At 46.5% G+C, this 24,872-nt stretch overlaps 1 protein-coding gene across 2 annotated transcripts in view; it reads right to left on the bottom strand.

The window, feature by feature from the left end:
- Positions 1-24,872, bottom strand: part of NFASC (neurofascin) — a 197,011-nt gene that overhangs the window by 85,964 nt on the left and 86,175 nt on the right. For both annotated transcript variants that reach the window (XM_023186935.2, XM_023186936.2), the window contains exon 2: positions 18,849-18,957. In XM_023186935.2, the coding sequence (XP_023042703.2) occupies positions 18,849-18,957 (109 nt within the window). The remainder of the gene's footprint in view (positions 1-18,848; positions 18,958-24,872) is intronic.

Here is a 24,872-nt window from a genome sequence, read left to right as displayed (position 1 = left end):
ACACACACACACACACACACACACACACACACACACACACACACACAAAATTCATCCATACAGGAAGAAAAGAGAATAGAGCTACCTGAAGGTGAAATGTTCTGCCATGTTAAATACTGTTTCATAAAAACTCCACGGCATTGGTCAGGCGTGTTACTGACAACATTCCCACACAGGAGGAAGGCTGGATGCTGTTCAGAACCATCTGGACACTCTAAACATGCAGATTCCCGGGCCCTCAATCTTCTAGGCAGGGGCCAAATCAGGTTGTAGATTATTTTTTAATGCCCTTAGAACCTGTTATCTCACACAGGGATGGTCCACACACATGGGCAACCTGCCTGAACACAAGGCCTTTAAATTTGCAAGGCTTGTGAGAGATTCAGACTCAAAATGTCCAAGATGGGGGACACATGTGAGTTTGCTAATGATCCGCCTGGTAGAAGACCCCTGGACATGGTGGTATCTTGTCGAGTTCGAGAGCATTGACTGCCTGGTAGAACGCCTGGTTTGAGGCCACTTCCCGCTTAAAAGTGCGGGGCGGTGGGGAGGGGGCGGTGCTTGGGCAAGCACTGAGCTTGGAAGCTTTGTATTTATCATCTGAATAATGGGGATAACAATGGCACCGATCCTAGAGGGCTGCTGTGAGGATTTATCACACAATTCCTATGTAAAGCGCTTGGCAAAGCATGGGGCACAGAGCAAACGCTTAACAAATGTCAGCTGCTGCCTCTGAGTAGGTTTGAGATCATAGGGATGAGGGAAGCGTTCTGTCCACCTCCACGACACGGCCACTGTGAGTAGTAAGTGGCTGCAATAATGACGCATCCACGGTCACAGCCCGCTTTGCTGTTTTTACTTTTCTTTCTGGCCCTGGTTTCTTTCCCCATATTGGGGGCCCCTGGTGTTGATTCCACAAGCTGTCCCTGGCAGACGGATGAGATGCCCGTGGCTCCCGCGAGCTGTCGCCGTCGGGAGCTCCTCACATTCCCGCAGCCACATTCTGGGCAGGCTGTCCTGGTGGTCACAACACATCTGAAGTGACAGGGATGAGAGAACACTGGCAGCATCGAGACATGGCTCAGCTGGCAGCTCTTCATCTCCTGGAGCGGAAGCCATCTCAGTGTTGGGCTGCAGTCGGCAGGGATTCATTCACACAACCGACCGGGTGGCAGGCATTATTCTAAAGAACACACACATGGACAGGAGACAAAGCCCCTCTGCTCTCATGGAGCTTCCATCCCAGTGGGAAAGACGGTAAATAAATGTTGAACAAAAAATCCAGTAGCAATAAGTGCAACAGAGAAAACACAACTGACCTGCACATGGATGTTTAGCAGCTTTGTTGATAATTTTGCCAAAACCCAGACAGAAGCAACCAGGACGTCCTCCCATCAGTGGATGGAGAAACAGAGGTACATCCAATGGAACATTACTCCGTGCCCAAAAGAAGTGAGCTACCAAGCCATGGAAGGACATGGAGGAAAGGTACACTACTAAGTGAAGGAAGCCAGTCTGAAAAGGCTGCACACTGTGAGGTTACAACCGCATGACATTCTGGAAAAGGCAAAACTATAGAGATAGTAGAAAGATCTGTGATTGCTGGGGGTGCGGGTTGGGGGATGAATAGAGCACAGAGGAGGATGTTTAGGGCAGTGAAACTTCTCTGTATGATGCCCTAATGGTGGATACTTGTCATTATGTAATACATTTGTCCGAACCCATAGAACTCCAAGAGTGAATTCTAACATAAACTGTGGCCTGTGGGTGATAATGATGTGTCCATGGAGGTTCACCGACTGTAACGAACATGTTAGCATGGTGAGAAATGTTGATAATGGAGGGCGCTGTGCACATGTGAAGATGGGGTGCATGGGAACTCTCTGTACCTTGAACCTAAAATTGCTCTAGAAGTATTTTTTTTTTAAAGAAAAAAACCACAGTAGTGATTGATGTGATGTGATAAAGTGAAGTGAGCGGTCAAGGAAGATCTCACTGTGAGAAGCTGACATCTGACCAAGACCTGAATGGTACAAAGGCACTAATTTTGCAAAGACAGGTCAGAAAAGCATCCCAGGCAGGAAGAGCTGCTTGTGCAAAGGCCCTGTGGCAGGAATCACATTGCCCCATGCAAGAAACTGAGAGAAGCCGGTATGGCTGGAGCTTGGAGGGCACAAGGAGAAGAATGAACAAGCGATGATCAGAGAGATAGAGTCCAAGACATGCTCATGGAGAGCTCTGAAGGCCAAAGGAAGGAGCTTAAAGCATATTCTAAGCATGACAGGAAGTGGCGGTGGGGTTTGAAGCCAGAGTGACATGGTGAGATTTGCTTGTAAACACCACTCTGGCTGCCACATGGAGGGCAGAATGTCGATGGGCCAGGGTGGAAGCGGGGAGGCCAGGTAGGAGGCTCCACAGCCTCTGAGTGAGGCCAGCCCTCAGTCTGCACTCCAGACACCCCTGTGCAGCCAGCCTCATGGCCACCTCTGGGGTAAAACATAAAATACCCAGAGGGGTGAGGACAGAGCTAAAGATTTCTTAAGAGTCTGTTAGTGCTGGGCACAGTGGCTCACACCTGTAATCTCAGCATTTTGGGAGGCCAAGGTGGACAGATCACTTGAGGTCAGGAGTTTGAGACCGGCCTGGCCAACATGGTGAAATCCCGTCTCTACAAAAATATAAAATACTAGCCAGGTGTGAGGGTACACGCCTGTAATCCCAGCCACTCGGGAGGCTGAGGCAGGAGAATCACTCGAACCTGGGAGGTGGAGGTTTCAGTGAGCCGAGATTGTGCCACTGCACTCCAGCCTGGGTGACTGAGCGAGACTCCATTAAAAAAAAAAGAATCTGTTAGTGCTGGGTTTTCACATTGGGTCTGGTGGGTTTTCTGAAAGTGACTCAGGGGTCTTCTTCAAGGAGGGTTAGGTGGAAGGAGAATAGGTGGGACTCAGGACCCCCTTCCCACTCTCCCCAGAGTTGCCACTGTTTTTATACTGGGGTTTCATATAAGGTTTTATTTGAAGAAAAGACTGCTGAGTGAAGGAAGAACAATAGTAAAGGCAGATTGGGAAAGGAGAGTGACTGGCATAAAGATAGTGTGGGAGGAAAGAACTGGAAACCCTGTGTAGCAGCGTAATGTTCCGTATTCAAAAACCCTGTGCCCAGTGGCCGTGACGCATGGGGGCAATGGCAAGGCATGGGCATGAGGAGGAACACGCCGGGCTAAGGCTGCAGGGCTGGCCTTGGAAAATCCCCCAGGCGTCCCACGCTAGCCTTTGCATTTGTGTTGAGGCCTGGGGTGCCCAGTCTCATCTTCCTCTATCCCATTTTGGATCACTCCTACCTATACCCCATGCAGACTGAATAGATCAGACACTGGCCAGACTCTAGATGACAGTACAGTCCCGACTCACAAGCTCGGCAGCATCCAGCCCAGGACAGTCAGGCTTGCTCAGTGCTGTCTACTCCCCTATTTCTTGCTGCCACTTTCAACTCAGAACTGACCAGAAAGCCAAATACGTTCCCAAATCAATCACATAAGATGCCCACTTGTAGTTAGCCCATCGTTTCCCAGACACATTTGGAGCCTTCCTTTCACTCATGACAAAGCTTTCCCACTCCCCTGCCTGCCTCTGAGTCTCTGTCAAATGCAGATGATGGTGGCTGACTCCCTTGCTGTAGCAAGCTCTGAATAAATAGCTTCCGCTTGTTCTCATGTGGGTGGTCTTTGTTTACTTCCACACTGTCTTTACGTCAATCACTCTTCTTTCCTAGTCTGCCTTTACTGCTCTCCTTATTTCTCCTAATTCTTTGCCATCTTCCAGGCTCAGGTCAGGTGCTACCTCCTCTGGGAAGTCTCCCTTGGTTTCCCAGCACCATCCCTTCCCACCAAGGCTGGATTAGGTCCTCGTCCTATGTGCTCTTAGAGCATTCTGGAATATGATCACTATAATAAGTGCCAGATTTCAGTGTCAATTAATTGTTTCCCCAACTGCATCATGAGTTTCTTGAGGCTAAGACAGTGTCTTGTCCAACCTGCACAACGTCCAGCACACAGAGAACCCTAATACACATTTACTGGCCGCCTAGCCAGCACCCATACTATCCTCCTCCCATCCACAGTGCCCACATTTTTCTTTGGAGAATTCATGTCTATCCCTTTCTCAGAGCAATCCTACACCAATTCCAGGTCTAGGCCCTGATTAGTTTAAGCCAATTACTAGCCTGTCACCACAACAGCTGGTTTAGGAATGGGCATCTCTTCCAGCAAGCAGCAGTGTGATTCGTGAAGACTTCTGCTGAGACCTCTGGGAAAGAGGAGTTTCCCCTCTCTTCTGAAAAAGACCCTGTGGTTATCTTCAGTAAGAGGAGAGGCTGGAGCTGTTAGGGGTGGGAATGGGGGTCTCCATGTGGAATCTGAGGATAACCCAGAAAGCAGAGAGAAGACATAGGAAGACTCAATCCTTCATGACCTTGTTTGAGTTACTGATTGAGCATTTTCTGAAACAAGCCTTACTGTGGGTTTTTAATTACATATACATTTACATTAACAATTCTCTTTAATTTGTAACCCAATTAGAGTTGAATTTTCTATCACTTGCAACTGGCAGTGTTTCAGAATCAGAAATGCCCCTAGAAGGCCGGGCGCGGTGGCTCAAGCCTGTAATCCCAGTACTTTGGGAGGCCGAGACGGGCGGATCACGAGGTCAGGAGATCGAGACCATCCTGGCTAACACGGTGAAACCCCGTCTCTACTAAAAAATACAAAAAAACTAGCCGGGCGAGGTGGTGGGCGCCTGTAGTCCCAGCTACTCGGGAGGCTGAGGCAGGAGAATGGCTTAAACCCGGGAGGCGGAGCTTGCAGTGAGCTGAGATCCGGCCACTGCACTCCAGTCCGGGCGACAGAGCGAGACTCCGCCTCAAAAAAAAAAAAAAAAGAAAAGAAATGCCCCTAGAATGCTGGTTGATGCCTACCTTGCTGCCACTTTCTGTATAAAAAAAGCGTCCTTCCTCCTGCCCACCTCTACCTGGATCTAGCCCCAGCTTCCGCATGGATCTGCCCTTGACCATAAACTGTTGCTCTCTCCAGAACTTCCACACTCTCCTCAACTGGCTCTCTGCCTCAGCAGAGAAACCTCTTTAAGTTTCTCCCATCTTTTTTTTTTTTTTTTAAACAGAGTCTCACTCTGTCGCCCAGGGTGGAGTGCAATAGCGTGATCTCAGCTCATTGCAACCTCCACCTCCTGGTTTCAAGTGATTCTCCTGCCTCAGCCTCCCAAGTAGCTGGGATTACAGGCACTTGCCACCACGCCCAGCTAACTTTTATATTTTTAGTAGAGACAAGGTTTCACCATGTTGGCCCGGCAGGCCTTGAACTCCTGACCTCAAGTGATCCATCCACATCAGTCTCCCAAAGTGCCAGGATTACAGGCACGAGCCACCATGCCCAGCCTCTCTTATAACAAAAAGATCCTTCTCTGTATCCCACAGCCTCCCTATATATGCATATTTGAATTTTTTCTCCATATCTTCTCTTCTGAAAGCTTTTTCTTTTTTGGCTTCTTCCTTTCCCATTCACTCCTCATGCTCCTCTAACTCTCTTCTCCTGACCTCCCACGAACTGAGTCTAGTGTTCTCAGTCTTTATTTTGCCAAACCTCCTGGAGGTATCAAAAATTGTTAACCACTCCATCTATCCTAACATTCTTTCCTCCTTGGCCTCTGAGACATCACTTTGAGGCCCCGTCTTGGGTCTGGCATTTATAGCCTCCATGGTGGCACTGATAACATGGCTGGATTCTCTTCTTCTGCCTAAAATTCAGTGTCTCCATTGGGCTCATGTGCCCCCATCTCCAGTCCCCATCTTTGCTGGTGGTACCCACCCAAGTCATCCAAGCCAGACACCTGGGAATTGCCTTTAAAACCCACCCCTTTTCACAGCCCACATCCAGGCATCAAGGCCCTCAGACTGCCTACTTCCCCATGCTGCTCATTCCATCTCCCCTACACTCTTCCCATCTCACCTTTCGCATACATGTCTCACACACTGTGGCAATAACCTCCTAGTTGGTCTCCTCCATCCAATCCATTCTCCATATTGTGATTACAGTGACTTTTCTAAACCCCTGATCTGATAATGTCAGTGCTTCTCCAAAAACCCTTCCATATCATCCCATTAATCTATAAGATCAAACCCATGCTTCTGAGCACAGCACTCAAGGTTTTTGGAGATCAGGCTCTTGCAGGTCTGTCCTATCGCCCCCCCACCCTCCCACCACCAACCCCAAATGCTTTTTAACTGCACGCTGTAGCACACCATCTGTGCCTCCATACCCTACACATGAGATCCCCTGTGCCTGGAAGGATCTTTCCTCCTTGCATGTGATCAGTTCCTACTCAGTCTTCAAGACTCTGCTCAGATATCTGCTGAGTGAAGAATCCTGCGCTCCCGCTGTGACAGTCGACCACAAACCTGCCTCACTGGGGCACGTGGCACACTGCAGTAAAACTATGTTAAAACTAAAGGTGGGAAACATCTGTAAACATCCAGATAGTGACTATCTTAGGCTTTGTGAGGCACGCGGTTTCTGTCACGACTACTGAACTTTACCTTCGCAGTGTGAAAGCAGCCACAGACAGTGAGTGAACAGGCATGTCTCTGTTCCAATAAAACTGTACTGACAAAAACAGGCAGATACTGGTCTGGACCTGGCCCAGAGGCTGTAGTTTGCTAACTTCTGACTTAATTTTTCTCCCCACTTCGTGAAATTATTCTTTTTTTCTTTTTTTTAAAATGCCTTTCGCAAACACTGTCAATCTTTGTGAAATTCTTGAGGCTGACATCGTGTCCTGTTCATTCTTGTGTGCCCAGTGGCCAGCATAGTTCCTGGCAAGGAATATTTATGGAATGGGAGATCCAAGTAAAGGTTTCAATCCTGCCATTTATCTTTTACATTTTACTTGTTTTCCAAGCCTTAAAAAATCTCAAAAATGGAAAGAAATATTACTGCATTATGGACTTTTTCAGATGGTTGTTATAAGAACTAAGTGAAATACTGCACAGGAACATACAGCTGTTTTTACTTTTTCTTATTGCATTCCTTCCTGACAAACTCAAGTGACATCACTAAAAGCAAGACCTTTATGTTTTCTCTGAATATAGGGTAAACCTGACCCAAGGGAGGCCTATATTCTGCCTGTCAGGGCCTGCTCTGGGGCTTAGCTGCAGGCCACACTCCGCCTTATAGTGGCCCCTTATTCTGGGAGTGAAGCCCAGAGTAAGGTTGCTCAGCCCATGTCTCCTCTCCCACTTCACTTCACTTGCCTTCTTCCAGCTTCCTCAGGTGGCCCTGGTCAGAGTGAGAGAGAAAAGGGGATATCATGATAGAAGGATGGTTTAATGTTCTCCAAAGCCTGTTGAGGACTGTTTTTGTGTTAGAATAGGATCAGATGACTGACTGGTAGTAAATACAAGAAGAAGGATGGCATCAAGGTTTCTGGTTGGGAAACTGGACTAGGATGACTCTAATAATTGACACCAAGAATACAGAAGGGAGAGTAAGTCTGGTAGTCACCAGGGTAAAGGGAGATCACAAGCATGGAACAGAATATATTCAGTTTGAAACGTCTAAGAGCCATGAATGAAACAGTTCTTCAGGTATTCCAAGGTTGTGCGCATGAATTACTGCCTAGGGATACACCAATAGATTGCTGCTACCAAGGCTGCATGCCAGCAATTAGTTCTTAAAATAAACTAATCAAATGACTAGAATAGTACTACAAGAACCAACTGAGAGACACATTCACACATCACTGCCACAGGAAATTGTGGGGGAACAAAGAGATAATAAAAGCCCAACAGAGCCAATGCAAAACTCAGCCATTCTGCATTGGATTAAAAAAATGCAGCAGGGCTTATTACTACAGCTGCCTGGAAACAACTTGTTCAGGACTGAGAGAGAGATGCTGAAATGGGAGGAAATAGAAGTATACAGAATTAAGGAGTATGCATGAACTCTTTTCAGATCTCTCCTGGAAGGATCTTTCCTTCTTGCATGTGATCAATTCCTACTCAGTCTCAAGACTCTGCTCAGACACCTGCCGAGTGAAGAATCCTGTGCTCCTGCTGTGCCGCTCGACCACAAATCTGCCTCTCTGGGGCATGTGGCACATTGCAGTAAAACTATGTTTAAACTAAAGGTGGGAAACATCTGTAAACGTCCATTCCCCACACCCCGCCATCCACCCCTTCCCCCTGACCCATGTGAACTTAGCCAAGGCAGGGAGAGGCAGGCTAGGCCTGCTGAGTGCTATCAATGGTTAAACACACAGCCCCTCACTCCTCTTTAAAAAAAAGATCTTATTTTTTTTAAAGAATCTGTAAAGAGTTCAGATTTATCCCTCATTGGGTTCGAGGGTTCCATGTGGACAGGCAACAGCTCCTTTTAATTGGAACTCATGATCATATGTATTTGTCAAGAAATTTGTTCCTAATACAAAGTAATAATGTTTGCAGAGCAGCTCAGGTTATTAACACTATAATAACTACATTCTCACTCATATTTTTTTTTTTTTTTTCTTCTTGAAGAATAAAGAACCAGTGTGTGTCCTGCCTGGGCCTAGCCTCTATCACATTTGTCTTGGCAGAAAAAGTCATCCAGGAATCTGAGGGATAAAATCTGCCTTCTCAGAGCAGCCCTCAAGCCCCTGTATGACCCAGCTCCTGACTCCCGTGTGGCTTCTTCTCTCCCAGCATCTGCCCTCCTATATCCCCACACCAGCCTCCAGGCCTTGGACCACCCTGTATAGGCCATGTGCTTTCTGCACCTCCTGCCATCTCTGCTCACAATTTCCTGATGCCAGAAATGCTATTCTCTTCCTTCTCCACAGTGAAAATTCCCTTTCTCCAAGGCCCTAAGTGGGCCACCCCTCCATAACAGGGTCCATGCCTTCCTACTGAAAGTAAGTGGCAATTTCTCTTGTGTTTCCTAGCATGCCCCATGCTCTGTTCCAGTGGTCATTTCCTCCTGCCTCATGGGATGAGTTTCTTATTCCCAAATCCATCTCCTGCATTGGACTTTGAGGTTAAGCTCAGAGTCCATGTCTTGTCTCCCCTGAGACAGTATAATAAATACTCATGGGATGAGTGAACAGCCATCCTATCAGATACTTCCTATTCCTGGGAGATATTTCAATAGCTCATCGATGAATCAGTATAAATCCTTGGTTGCTATAACACTGGATAGATCTGTTGTACAGTATAAGCTTGAGTAATAACAGCAGCAGAAATAACCTAACAATAACATCTAACCAGCATCCTGTCCCTGCAGCAGAGCCTGCCCCGGCTCAGCAGACATGCTCATCTTTCTTTGTCAAATTTTCCCCTGTTGACTCTCAGAGCTTTCTGTCTGACCTGTCAGGGCCACACTCGGTGTCACCCTATTTGCTCCACTCCACGACTCTCAGAATTGAGGGATTCAGACACCCCAGGCAGCAGCCTCAGAATTGCCAACACCTCCATTCTCAGTCTCTTCCTTTCTTTTTCATCCTGAGCTCTGGCTTAGCTGCACTGGGTTCTGAAATCTGCCTTCAGCCCAGGGATCGGCCGGGCATGACTGAGGGCCGCCGTCCCCTGCTTCCCCTCCTGCCCTCTGATCCCCGTGGCCACCTCCCTTCCATCTCTCCCATCCTAAGGAAGGAATGATGCAACAGATGGAGATCCAGCCATGCTCCATTCCTTCCAGCTCACAGGCATCTGAAGGCCAGGGCTGTGAGTCTCCTAGGAAACTCAAACTGTCCCCTATTGATGCTTAGCCTAAGGAGACAGAACACCAAGCAAGCGGAGAAAGAGGGATCCCTGGAAGAAAATAAGATTAGAAGGGGAAGAGGCAAGGAGGGACTCCACAGCTCCCACTTCCCAGAGCACCTGCCACAAAATGATACATCACCACATCTCCTCCTTTATCCCAGACGAAATGACCCCATGTCTCAGCATCTCCTAAGAAAGTCAGCCTGCCCACACAATCCTCCTGCCTCCCCTTTTGGAAGAGGCAGTAACTATACCAAACTTTCCAGGGCAGGACTCACCAGCCTGTTTCAGGACCTCGGCCTCCCCCACACTCAGAGAGAGAAGCCCAGTTCCTGGCCAGTGTCAGGTCAACCAGTCGTCGTCTTCTAGAATTTTCACTTAGCCCAGGAAACCTTGTATATGGGATTTGACTCCCCGCTTTCCCCTCCTCCCTCTTCAGGGTTGGAGTGGGGTGGTCTCCATCTGCTTGGTGGCTGTGTTTCACGCTTGGCTCCCTTTCATTGTCAGGGGGAGAGATCTGCGAGGAGTGAGGGGCTGTGTGTTTAACCATTGATAGCACTCAGCAGGCTTAGCCTGCCTCTCCCTGCCTTGGCTAAGTTCACATGGGTCAGGGGGAAGGGGTGGAGGGTGGGGTGCGGGGAATGGTATCAGGTGGTCCTAATTCCCTCCTGGGGAGGGGGTGGAGGGGGACACCTGGTTTTAGGATTAGGGATTTGGCTGAAAAACAGCTGTTTCCTGCTCAACACTGGGAACTAATCTATAGGTTGAAACCCAAACCTCTTGGCTATTATTAAGCTGGGGAAGAGGGAAGTGTTGGGAAAGAAGAAAGGGACTTTTCCCTCCAGGTGACCACCATGAAGATCTAGTGAATACCTCGGATTCACACCAGGCTGTCTAGGGGCGAAAGCTCTTTATGAGGCACCGTGTTATTCATAAGCCACCAGCAGGACCAGAGCCCCACAAGAAGCCTGAACCCACCAATAAAGTGCAGCCATTTCTAGGGTGGGAGGTGCCTGCATTTCATTGCCACACCACAACTAGCTGCGTTATCAAGCCATATAGCTTGGACACAGAGACGTCTGTGTTCTTTGTTGTAACTCCATGTGTGGGACTGCCACAAATCTTTTAACCATCCACTTGTTATGGACCTTTAAGTTGTTTTTCTTTATTTCCTCCCCCATTACAACAACGCTACAACTCACGTCCTTGCATTTATATCCCTAAATATGGAGAAAGTGTGGTTGCTGCTTCATGCTGTCTCTTTGACTCAAGGCTAATTAACTGGAGCTTGGCACACTGCAGCCTGGCACAGCAAGGAAGCCCAAGGTACACAGGTGTCCCTCGTCTACAGCCCAGCTTTGTCGTTGACACCCACACCACATAGACTGGCAGTCATCGGGTACACTGGGGAGGACAATCACCGATGCTACAATCCAGCCAGCCTTCTACGGTCTTTGGGGCTGTGGTCATTACTGCTTACTCATTCATGCTCTGAGGGGCAGGACTAGGAAACATGCATGAAATGGAAAAGGTGCTCAAATGTAGTCAGTATACCCTCCCGATTAGCTGACCCAACATCCTGTGGAGGGCTAGCTTAAATAAGATTTGTGGTTATCTGTGAGTGGATGTATTCAGGCCCTACTCCCTGGCCCTGCTAATCACTGACAGCCTGATCAGTCTCCTGCCATATAAAGATTAGCAGGTAAAACAGGATGTAAAGAAAACAAAAGTCAAGGTGTTACCGCTAGGGTGTATTGCCTGCCTCTACCTGCTGAAAAGCAAGACGCGAACTCCCTCCTCTGGGGAGGAATTCTGACTCCACCACCACGGAGAAGAGCCCCCACCTCTCTACAATTCAAGAAGCCAGCTTCTCACTTGCCTTGGCTCCCTGTCTGCTCCCCTCAGGGAGGAAGTTTTCACAGCAATTAGACACACATCCTTCTTCACAGCTGGAGGGAGAGGCTTGTGAAGTTCCCCAACCCCCTCCCGGCTCCAAGTGGGTGGAGAAGGCGTGGGGTATCAAGGTGTCAGGTGGTAGCTGTCTCCAGGGGCTCTGTCATTAAAGAAGAGTGGTCAGAGGGAGGGGGATGGTGAGGTGGGGCATGCTAATCTTGTGTGACAGGTCCCTAAGGGCGGGGACCCAAGATTTGGAAAGGATAAGGAGGAGGGACCCAGGTGGGAGGGCGTAAGCAGCTGAAGGTAGAAGTCCAGAAAGGGGCCTTGGAATTAGCATTAGAAGGTCTAGGGCTCTTCAAAAGGTCAAACAAAGAGCTACCGTATGACCCAGTAATTCCGTCAGATGAATAAGCAAAATGCAGTATATCCATACAGAGGAATATCACTCAGCCGTAAAAAGAAATGAAGTACTGATGTGGCGAACTCTCAAAACATCTTGCTAAAGAGAAGAAGCCAGACACAAAGACCGCATATTGTATGATTCCATTTATAGGAAATGTCCAGAATAGGCAAATCTCTAGAAAACAGACTAGTGGTTGCCTAGGGCTGGGGGTGGAGGTGGGGAGAGGAGTGACTAACAATGACATAGATTCTTGCGGGGGGGGGGAGCTGGGAGTGGTGATAAAAATGTCCTAAAATCCATTGTGATGATGGTTGCCCAAGTCTATGGGCACTAGAAATCACTGAATTATATCTATCTATCTATCTATCTATCTATCTATCTATCTATCTATCTATCTACCTACCTACCTACCTATCTATTTATTTATTTATTTTTGATATGGAGTCTCCCTCTGTCGTCCAGGCCAGAGTGGTGCCATCCTGGCTCACTGTAACCCTGCCTCCAGGGCTCAAGTGATTCTCCTGCCTCAGCCTCCCGAGTAGCTGGAAATACAGGCACCTGCTGCCATGCCCAGCTAATTTTTGTATTTTTAGTAGAGATAGGGTTTCACCATGTTGACCAGGCTGGTCTCGAACTCCTGACCTCAAGTGATCCACCCGCCTCAGCCTCCCAAAGTGCTGGGATTACAGGTGTGAGCCACTGTGCCCAGCCTGAATTCTTTAATTTTTATAGTAAATATTATAACATGAATTGTCTCTCAATAAAGCTGTCATTTAAAAATAGTAATAAGGCAAGGCACTGTGGCTCAAGCCTGTAATAATCCCAGCACTTTAGGAGGTGGAGGTGGGTGGATTGCTCGAGTCTAGGAGTTCAAGACCAGCCTGGGCAACAAGGCAAAACTTCACCTCTACAAAAAATACAAAAATTAGCCGGGCATGGCGGTGTGTGGCTGTGGTCCCAGCTACTCAAGAGGCTGAGGTGGGAGGATCACTTGAGCCCAGGAAGCTGAGGCTGCAGTGGGCTGAGATTGTGCCACTGCACTCCAGCCTGAACAACAGAGTGAGACCCACTCTCAAAAAACAGAAAAAAATATATATATACATATATATACACACATACACATATACACATATATACATATATATGAAAAAAGAATTACATAAGGACTTGGAAGGCTTTGTTAGAAAAAAACTATGATACTTTGAAAAGGAAAATGGATAAATTTATACATATAGTTCCAAATGTTCAAAGGAATTAAATTAACTAAGTTTATTGATGAAACCAACCAAGTGATTGCTAAAATCTGTAAGATTCATGAAGAAAACTCTAAAACTTGTTGATTGAAGTAAAAAGTTTAAGGAGTAATTAGGTTTGGGGATTTGTAATTTTAATATATTGAAGAATGGTTAATTTAAAAAAAAAAAGACCTAGGGCTAAGGTCTTGTATGTCACCTTGAGCAAGTCACAAACTGTCTGGTCAGTCTCTGTCTCTGTAGTAAATTATAAATTGCTGTACAAAAGGAAGGTGGCTCTAGAATGGCCAGAAACCTCTCCCTCCCTGAGCAGCTTTCCCAAGAGGTATCTGTGCAACCCCACCAGCCATCATTATTTCCAAACCCAGCTTCCTCACCCTGGGCCCTGCCAGGCTCCCTGAGTGGGGTGTCCATTTGAAATCCAGACCATTGTCCATCTGAGGACCCACCATCTGGACACATCTGCTCATGACATCACTCAAATCAAGCTGCTTATTCTCTCCTCTACTGGGCAGATTGCAAGCCTAGTTTCAACAGACGGTAGTCCTAAAGCCATTTGAAAACCACAGGCTGAGCTCGAGCAGGGAAAAAAAGAGGGGCAAGACTACAGCAGAAGAAACTTGGGTTGGGGAAAAGAGAAATGACTTTCAGTCCCTTAATCAGATTACGAGCTTCTTGAGGGCAAAAGAAGAGTCTTTTACTCTTTCTTTGACCCTTCACAGAAGCGAGTATAAACTCAAAGCAGAACAGGCCTGGGCTTAATAAACTGGTGAATGACAAACTAGCTAGGAAGCCATGCAGACCAGGGGAAACATACCAGACAAGATGCAGAGATTTAGTCTCATAAGGAAGCGTGTTTAATCCAGCTGGCACATGTGACTTGCAGCCACACACACCTGAGTTTCCATCCCACCTGGCCATTTACCTGCTACATGGTCTTCCGAGGTTTATTCTCTGTCTCTGAGTCTGTTTTCTTGCCTTTAAAAGTGAGATAAATGCACTTATTTATTACAAGGTTGCTGTGACAATTCCTAAATGATGTACATATATAGCATCTAATCCAAGGCCTGGCACATAGTTGGCATTCAAAAATTATTGGTCCTTTCTTCGCCTGTAATCCCAGCACTTTGGGAGGCCGAGGCAGGTAGATCATGAGGTCAGGAGTTCAAGACCAGCCTGGCCAACACAGCGAAACCCTGTCTCTACTAAAAATACAAAAATTAGCCAGCTATAGTGGCGGGCACCTGTAATCCTAGCTACACGGGAGGCTGAGGCTGGAGACTCACTTGAACCTGGGAGGCGAAGGTTGCAAGGAGCCAAGATTGCACCATTGCACTCCAGCCTGGGTGACAGAGCAAAACTCCATCTCAAAACAAAACAAAACAAAACAAAGCAAACGAAATAAACAATTGGTCCTTTCTCCTCTCCCCCAAGTTATAGCTGGTATACTGATTTGTGATAAGGCTTTGGACAAGATGGGGTTTCACATCTACTTTATAATCTACAGTGTAGATGAAGCCTGTGCAGACACCATACCCTAGCTCTATACCTAAGGAATTATTGTTTACTCTTAGAGCCAACAGATGATTATCTGCACAGGCAGTCTACTTTAGACCAGAGAGAAAGGCAGGCTCCTATAAAATCCCAGGCCAGCCAAATCCCCTCTGGGCTCCCCTCTCTCCTGCCTTTGCCATGGTTTCTACAAGCAAAGCACTCCACACCAGCTTCTTCCACCAATGTCCCACGAGCTCTGACATCAACCAAACAGCTGGAGTCAGCCCCAGAGACGGAGCTGGGTCTTCTGAAGTGACATCCATTCGGCTGCCAATATTGGTTTAGCTGCTGATATTCCAAGGATAGCACATCCCCGGTTGCATTTTTAAAATTCCTGTCTGATGTGATAAGCGGGAGCACAGGGAGGAAAGAACTAAGACAGCAGGAGGGAGCAGCACCTGTTCCTTCCCTCCCTCCCTGCAGCCTTCTGCATTTACATCCCATACAGACATCAGTCTGGATCCAACTGCTATCCTGGCAGGCTTCTACAGGCTGGAGGAGATGTGAAAATACAGGAGGCATGGGGGAGGGGAGGTGGGAGCAAAAAGGGGGAGGCAGCAGACAGAATGAGGATTTTCCTGAGTTATAAGATACACCATTTGTCTAGAAGTCTGGTTGCAAAGCCCTGGTGGCTACAAGTGCTTATACCAACGACTCTTAGCTCCAGTGGTGTGGAAGAAACCTTGGTGTCTTATGCCCTGGAAGGGTCTCCCTTTGCTAGAGCATATGGTCCTCTTATTAGAAACTCACAGGTGACATGCTGTTTCAAACCTCACAGTCCAGCCTCTGGTGGAAAGGTGGGCTTAGCGAGGTAGCAGGAAAGGCTGAGAGGGGTCTAGACATGATTGCATCACTGCAGCAGAAAGGAGTAAACAGCACAAGCTGTTAGGGCAGTAGCTTTCACTCATGTCCCCCACACTCACCCTGCAGGTCTTGGTGCCCATAGGAAAATGGGGCTAAGCACGGGGGCTGCCTCAGGTGCCTGGAATCAGTTTGGGGGCAGCAGGTGGGCAAGACAGTTCCTAATGAAGCTCCATGGCCCCACCCTCAGTGATCCACAGCTGTGTGTCCTGGGCCCATGCTGTCCGAGGGGGCCTATGTCAATGTTTCTGGAGAGAGGAGGCCCAGCTTCCCTCGGACAGGCGGAGGGACTTAGGAGTGTCAGTGCAATTAACCAAATAGACCCATTTGGGAAACTGAAGGCCTGGGGAAGCTCAGTGGTTTCTCTGCCTTGCATCAGAGGGCCAGTGTCTGCTTCCTGTGATGGGAAGTGACAAGGAGTGGACGTACTGGGGGTGGCGGGAGGGAAGGGGAGAGATGAAGCCTGGAAGCCTGAGCATGGAGGGTGCTGCATGCTGGAGTGGGAGGAAGAGGGAGGGGCGGCTCAGGAGCAGATGCCTGGGGCAGCTCCATATGGCAGTGGTTTCCAACAAAGGGAGAAGACGCAGATAAACGGAGGGCTTCCTCCTTAGGCGGTTTCAAAGTCACACCTGGAGCCCCAGGGAACACTTGTACAGAAACAACTATGCGTTGTTTCCAGTGAATCTTGGAATGAGCCACCCTAAATACACAGCCAGCCCCAAACCCAAATGGTTGCCACACAGGTGCCAGAGTTGGACCACAGGATTTGAATCCCAGCCTTTTTTAGATGGGGGGCTTTGGGTAAGTTCCTTAACCTCTGTGTACTTTTATTCTGCCATCAGTAAAACACGGGTAATAATGGGCCCTACTTCATGGGGCCGCTGTGGGAGGGTGGAGTGCAGGTCACAGTGCCTGGTGCATGGGGAGTGCTGAGATGCTGATTACTATAATGACGACTGTTACCATCATCTACAGAAGCCTGGGTCAGCTTCCCTTCTCTCAGAACTTACTGTACCGTCAACAGCCATATGTCCTGCTGGCAAGTAGTCTCTGCAGTCTTTCTTATTTCTTTTTTAAGGTTCCTCTGTGTGTCTGAAAGTCCTTTGATAGGTACTCCTCCTTCATGATTTGTGGGTGCTTCAGACTGGAGGAGGCAGTGTGACATCACAGCGAGGAAAACAGTCTACAATTCAGGGCATCCAAGTCCAGTAGGGGCTTTTTTGCTAATTAGTTTTGTGAAACCTTGGGGGAAATAACTTCTCAGAGAGCCTTAGTTTATTCATCAATCAAATGGGAATGATAACAGCAGCCTTGCTCATATCACTGAATCGTGTTGACAGTCAAATGATACAATTAATGTAAATGGAAACACTATTAAAAGGATTAAGCTCAGAACCGATACTCGATTTTGCTGGTTAGACTGGCGGTGTCCAGAAGCACAAGCCAGAATGAAGTTATTCTGGTCAGGCAGGAGGTGGCAGGGCATGACTCCGTGGCAGCCATGTCTGCTGTCACACAGTAGGGCTGCTGTCATCAGAGAAGGCAGCCCCCCGGGTTCCTTAGGTGGGGATCTGGTCAGGCTACCTAGAGTGAATGTTCCAAGAGAGCTGTGGAGGGACAGGGATGGAGAGTGCGGAGGGTGCATGGGAAAGTGCCAAGAGTGGGGGCATGGTGACACAGAGCTGCACTAACTCCATCTAGTTTCATATATACTTCGTACCCATTTAAATAAACAGGTGCACCGCTTTTGCAATCACACTCCTTCATGTGTAGTAAAAGAATGGCATGCCACACCCCGCCCCCACCGCCCCTGCCAAAACACATACTAAGTCAGTATGTTCAAGTTCAAGGTTTAGTAACAATGACAGGGTGAAAAAGCCCTAAGTCAGATGAATTTCCCAGGTAGGCTCTGAAACCTGACACTGTTCTGAGATAAGTGGTAGCCCTAAAAGGGCCCACACAAGAAACTACCTTGATAAAACAAGTATATCTGAATTGCCATTGACATGAGAAATCATAATAACCCTCATTGATTAAACACCACGTGCCAGGCACTCTGCAGGCTCTTTATCTGTTTATATATTTACTCTTTAATCTTTACACAAAATGTGGGTTATTTTCCCCATCGTATGAACTAGGAAACGGAGGCCTAGAGGGGTTCAGCGTTCGCAAGGTCACAGAGCAAGTGGATCTGCAATTCCAGAAGATGTGTCCGGATCCCAAGTCCATGTCATCAGCACTCTCAGCTTCCACTTTTCAACCCTCTCCACACCCCTCCCCCCAAGTCCCAATTCTTTCTGGGAGGACAAAAGACTCCAAGAGAGGGAGGTGGTGTAAGCAAGATACCTTCCATGAGGTAGAGATGCCCAAACTCAAAGAATCCAGAAATCTTGCCCTGCTCAGGCCTCCAGCCCAACCCTCCTAGCCCAGCAGCCTCCAGGAGGCCAGTCTGTCACTATTGCCCATGACTGCTCTGTTAAAATTGCAGCCCTCAGTTGTCATGTGTCCTCCCCTGCTACTGGGACCTGAGAGTAAAACAGGAGTTGCTGGGAGTGGCAGCAAAATCTAACCCAGAATGGAACAAGGCAGACCCTGGGAACAGGGCATGACTTAGTGCTGTGGGCCTCAGCTGCTTACTGCGCCTGGACAACTGTCCATCTGCCAGGGCCTAATGCCCTGCCCAGGGCAGGGGTTCTCGGACTGTCGCCCATATGCCAGGGCTGTCACTCAGGAGCTCCCAGGTGGTGGAGGCCCAGGCTAAGTAGGGTATGGGCCACCAACAAAGTTGTTCCCCAATTTTTCAATTAGGTGGACACTGGGACAATGCCAGCACTAATGTTGGCTGACTGTCCCTGCCAGGGAAGGCTTAAACACTACCCTTACCAGCCTCCTTGTAAGGAGAACCTTGGCATGCAGTTCTGTGGCAACTCAGGGCTTCTATCTCTGGGGAGAAAAAAGGAGATGCCTCTCAGAAGATTCCTGGGGCCCTTATCAAAGAGAAGGGGCAGGAGGCAAGAATGTCGCTCACTCTCACCCCTCCAATGACACATACCCCAGGCGCAGGTCCTACTTACCCTCTCTGCCTCATTCAGCCTCCTCCTTGCAACACCAGAGGAGGCTCCGTTCCAGGCTGCAGAGGGAAGGTAAACTCCAGTGTCCCAAATTGCGCATAAGTCAATCAACCTGTCTCAAGCAAGCACAAAGGAGAACCCCAGGGTTACTCTAAGAAAGGAAAAAAGAAAAAAAAAAAAAAGGCTTTGTGGTTCGCAGCTTGCTCATTCACTGGGGAAATTACATCTTTGCCCACATCCATTTGTAAAGTTTTGCACAGCATAACACCATCTTTGTTCAAAGAAGTTCAAAGCACTCTGGGGGGGTGGGGGAAGGACCAATCCTGCAAGGGTGATTGTCTCTCTCATCCGTAAGATCATTTCTTAGTGCCCTGACACCACAGTCTAATTGCTGATTCCCTATTCACCCCAAGAAGTTCAGCTGTATCTCGAAGAATCTCTCCTACACCAGGGGAGAATTTACCCATAATCATCTCATTAATGTTTTAGCTTCCTAGGAGAACTACGTTTTTCTTCCCTGTCTATAGATAAGCAAACCAAGTTCACCCAAATTCACCATAAATAAATCCATAACACATTGAAAGGGGATCCAATTTTAAGGTCAGGAGATGCGAATTTTAAATCCTAGCTTGTTTTGTCATTTAGAGTAGGACACTTCTCTATGTGTGACTCAATTTCTTAAATGGTAACATGGGAGAAGGCATGGCAGAGTGGATCAGAGCATTAGTTAGTGGGGTTCAAGTCCAGTTCTGAACAATCGTATAACCTTTCTAGGTAGTGATAACATATTCCATTTAGTCATTTGTTATAACATTAAAATATATATGCAGGAGGTTGGGCATGTTGGCTCACACCTGTAATCCCAGCACTTTGGGAGGCCAAGGAGGGCAGACCACTTAAGGTCAGGAGTTCGAAATCAGCACGGCCAACATGGTGAAACCCTGTGCCTACTAAAAATACAAAAATTAGCCGGGCACACCTGTAGTCCAAGCTACTTGGGAGGCGGAGGCAGGAGAATGACTTGAACCCGGGAGGCAGAGGTTGTAATGAGCCAAGATCGTGCAACTGCACCCCAGCCTGGGCAACAGAGTGAGACTCCATCTCCCTCACCAAAAAATTGTCTGCAGGAAATGGTGTAATCCACCCTTGTAGAGGTGAATGTGGCAATAGCTATCTAAATAAGTATGCATTTACTCTGACCCAAAATCCCAATTCTAGGAATCTATTCAAAATATATCCTATATGCCCACAATCTCCAAGGTTCTCATTAAGTGAAAAACACGATAGAAAATAATGTTTAATATGTTACCATTTATTTAGGAAAGAGAGGAGGAATGCAAAAATATACATGCATTTGCTTATAGTTTTAAAAAAGACAATAAAATGATGAAGCATAAAATGCGTTTTAAAAGACCTACAGGGGCCAGGTGCAGTGGCTCACGCCTGTAATCCCAGCACTTTGGGAGGCTGAGGCAGGCGATTTCCTGAGCTCAGGAGTTTGAGATCACCCTGGGCAACATGGTGAAACTCCGTCTCCACTAAAATACAAAAAATTAGCCAGGCGTGGTGGCTCACACCTGTAATCCCAGCTACTTGGGAGGCTGAGGCATGAAAATTGCTTGAATTCGGGTGGCAGAGGTTGCAGTGTGCCAAGATCACGCCACTGCACTCCAGCCTGGGCGACAGAGTGAGACCCTGTCTCAAAAAAACAAAAACAAAACAAAAACAAAACAAAAAACAAAAAAACAAAACACACACACACAAACAAAAACAGAAAAACACCCTACAGGGAGAGGGAGACATGAAGTGCAGGGGACAGACAGAAGCTGGACTTTGAATAGACCTTGTTACATGGATTTGCTTTGGACTATGTAATTATTTGACATAATTATAAAACATAATTTAAAAATTTCAAAGAGGTCGGGCATGGTGGCTCATGCCTGTAATCCCAGCACTTTGGGAGGTCAAGGTTGGTGGATCACTTGAGGTCAGGAGTTTGAGACCAGCCTGACCAACATGGTGAAACCCTGTCCTTACTAAAAATACAAAAATTAGCCAGGTATCATGGTGGGCACCTGTAATCCCAGCTGCTCAGGAGGCTGAGACATGAGAATCGCTTGAACCTGGGAGGCGGGGGTTGCAGTGAGCTAAGATCGCACCACTGTACTCCAGTCTGGGTGACAGGGCAAGACCCTATATCAAAAAAAAAAAGTTTCAAAGAATTACGTAAAAATGAATATAAAATGAAACAAATGAACCTTTGAGTCCAGTTGGTTGGCATACTACACATAGATTAAAACACTAGTCATTTGACTGCGTATCCTCATCAATGGTGTCCAATCTTTTGGCTTCCCTGTGCCACCCTGGAAGAAGAATTGTCTTGGGCCACACATAGAATACACTAACACTAAAAGGAGTTAAAGTAAATTGCAAAAATATCTCATGTTTTGAGAAAGTGTATGAATTTGTATTGCGCTACATTCAAAGCCATCCTGGACTGCATGTGGCCTGTGGGCTGGACAAGCTTGCCTTAGATGGATGTACCACAAAGATAAAAAGAACTGCCCTATGTCCCACAAGACATCCTAACTTGTTTTCAATAATCATATTATTGATGGTACTAAAATATTATTATTGTGAGACTTTTATATGTTCATTGTGAATAATTCAAATGAGTTCTACTGTTGATCTTGCTTGGAAACAAGATTTGCTGGTTGAAAGGAGATACAAAAGTAAGATTGATGAGATTGGGTACAAATTCTGTAGTCTTGGCTGTGAACTGGGAGTATCAGTATGTCCTTCATATGTTTTAGGTTAATCACACACACAGGTGTACATGCACATTTCCTAGCTCTGTTCACTGTAAGGCCTAGAAACAATGACCATCCTAGCAGGAATGAGCACCTCTAGCAATCAGATTATAAATTCTAAATACCATTCCCCGAGAAGGAGTTGGGCCTCCTTGGAGAAATGACTGACTCCAAATTTGATGTCGCAAACATACAAGATAAGCTTAGAACATGCTGTCATACCAAAAAAGCAAACAGAGTGTCAAAGACTACGAGAGTCATGTCAAAAGGACTCAGAAACCAAGAATAATAAGGTTTCCCTGGTCAAGTTGAGCATCAATAAAGATAATAACTGCAACAGGGAGAAATATAACAAATGTGTTTAAATCTATGAATTCCTAATAATATTTTAAAATAATCCTAAATAAGCCATTAGTCACATTTGAAGGCTGTCAGGGAAATGCCTCACTATTTTGAAAACTGTTTAACAAAAGAAAGGGGGAAGTGGGTAAGGGCATAGCTGAAACAAGATTGACCTTATATTGATAATTATTGACAAGGATGATGGATACATAAGTTTCATTATATTATTCTCTCCTCTTCCATAAAACATTTTCAAAGTAAAAAATATTTTAAGTGATAGAACAGGTCAAGAAATAGGAAATCAATGGAATGTTAATTCTTGAAACTCTTCTGAACGACAGACATTACAGACATTCAATCCTAACAGTAATCCAGTATCACATGATATTGATATTATTATTATTTTAGAGATGAGGCCTTGCTCTGACACTCAGGCTGGAGTACAGTGGCACGATCACAGCTCACTGCAGCCTTGTCCTCTGGGACTTCAGTGATCCTCCCACTTCAGCCTCCCAAGTAGCTGGGCCCATAGGTATGTGTCACCACGCTTGGCTAATTTTGTTTATTTTTTGTAGAGATCAGGTCTCACTATGTTGCCCAGGTTGGACTTGAACTGAGCTCAAGCAATTCTCCCACCTTGGCTCCCAAGTACTGAGATTATAGGCATGTGCCACCATGCCCAGCCTGATATAGATATTATTATCTCCAGTTTACACCTGAGGAAATGGGTGTAAAGAATCCATGTGATGCTGGGCACAGTGACTCATGCCTGTAATCCCAGCACCTTGGGAGGCTGAGACAGGTGGATGGCTTGAGCCCAGGGGTTCGAGACCAGCCTGGGCAACATGGCAAAATCTTGTTTCTACAAAAAAAAAAAAAAAAAAAAGAAAAACGAAAAAGAATCCATGTGAGTCAAACCAACCCACATGTTCTTATCTCAAAGGCCCACTATTCCACAGTTGCCGTTCCAATACCCTCATTGATATATCTGGGTTAATAAAACCTTCCTTACCTATTTGAGAGTGTCAGGGACTGCAATGAGATAACACAGAGGAAAGTACTCAGAAAACAAATCTCCATACAAATATTTTATTGCCATTTAAAAATTAGAGATCAGATCTACCTATAGGATTACTGTGGAGATCAAATGAGGGCTATGATTTGAGGACAGATGGACAGATATATAGACAGACAGATAATCCTTAAAGATGAATGAAATTGCAATTACCACCATTGCTTTTATTATCAGTCATAGGACTTTAGGGTTGGTTAAAAGTGAAACTTAGAATCCAGGAAATAGACTGTCCCTCTGACTCAGGCATAGGAAGGTTCCAGGAAGGATACCTGATACTCCAGGGAGGACTAGGGACCAAGAAGGTACCTGATATCCTGCGGGCTGCAAGAAGAGCAGCTCTGGGTCACAGCAAGGCAGAGACCACGGTCAGTTTCCTAGGCCCTTGGGCGCTGTCCCTAGATTCCAGAAGGTCAGATGAAGCAGCCACACTGCAGACACCTGCTGGGTTCCTCTCAATGAGGTCTGGGCTGGAAGCGAGGAGAGTAGGTGTGGAAGACACTCACCAGCAACAAAGGCAGGATCTAGCATATTGGACTGATGACAGGGAGTGTCTGGGGTTGCTAACCAGATCCAACACTTCTCTCTTTCAGCATTCATATCTTAATGTATGTCTGGGGATTCTTTACAGATCTTTCCTTAGCAAACGTTTATTCTCAGAGTGTCCTTCCCTCTGCCACAAAGGACAAGCTGGACCGGGGATCTCTTACACCTTCTCATCTTGGAATTCCATAATTCCATAAGGGCATATTTCTAAAGAAGCACGCAATCAAATTTCTCCTGACTCGTGGTTCATGTGCCTCTACCCCCTGAATATTTAGTCTGTGCTCAGGGCACAAAGATCATTCTGTCTCTGTCTCTCGGGATTCTTACTTAAACATTTAAAAAATTATTTTATTTCCTTTTTTAATAGCTAATCCCTGCACATGATATGAAACTCAAATGATACAAAACTATACACAGTATACTTTTGAGATGAGCCTAGAACATCCTCCTCTCAACCCTGTCCCACAGCTTCCCAAGCTCCAATCATCCCCTGTCCCTGGCCAACCACATTTACTAGTTTCTTGTGTACCCTCCCAGAGAGTCTATGCAGACACATATACATATACATGTATTTTTAACAATTCTAGCATACTATACATATTTTCCCCTACCTTGCTTTTTGCCATTAACAAATATCTTAGATATTTTTCTATATTTGTTCATATAAAACTGCCTTGTTATTATTATTATTATTTATTATTATATTTTTGAGACAGAGTCTCGCTCTGTTGCCCAGGCTGGAGTGCAGTGGTGCTATCTCAGCTCACTGCAAACTCCGGCTCCCAGGTTCACACCCATTCTCCTGCCTCAGTCTCCCGAGTAGCTGGGACTACAGGCGCCCGCCACCACACCTGGCTAATTTTTTTGTATTTTTAGTAGAGATGGTGTTTCACCGTGTTAGCCAGGATGGTCTCGATCTCCTGACCTTGTGATCCGCCCATCTCGGCCTCCCAAAGGGCTGGGATTACAGGTGCGAGCCACTGTGCCCGGCCTGCCTTGTTATTTTAATAGCTCCGTGGTATTCCACTGTATAAACATATCATAATTTACTTACCAATAGGCATTTAGGTTGCTTGTAATCATTTCATATGGAAAATTACTGCAATACATATCTTTGGGTAAATGTGATTCTTATATTTGCAAGACTATTTTTCAAATAAATTATTGGATAATAATTTATCCAAAGATAATGTGGCCAAGTTGCTCTCCATGAATGTAGTAACAATTTACACTACCACCAGCAATGTATGAGAGTTC

This window comes from Piliocolobus tephrosceles, chromosome 1, assembly GCF_002776525.5.
Source record: "Piliocolobus tephrosceles isolate RC106 chromosome 1, ASM277652v3, whole genome shotgun sequence".
Lineage (NCBI taxonomy): Eukaryota > Metazoa > Chordata > Mammalia > Primates > Cercopithecidae > Piliocolobus > Piliocolobus tephrosceles.
The sequence above is the reverse complement of the archived record's forward strand: the minus strand, read 5'-3'. Positions and strand labels throughout refer to the sequence as shown.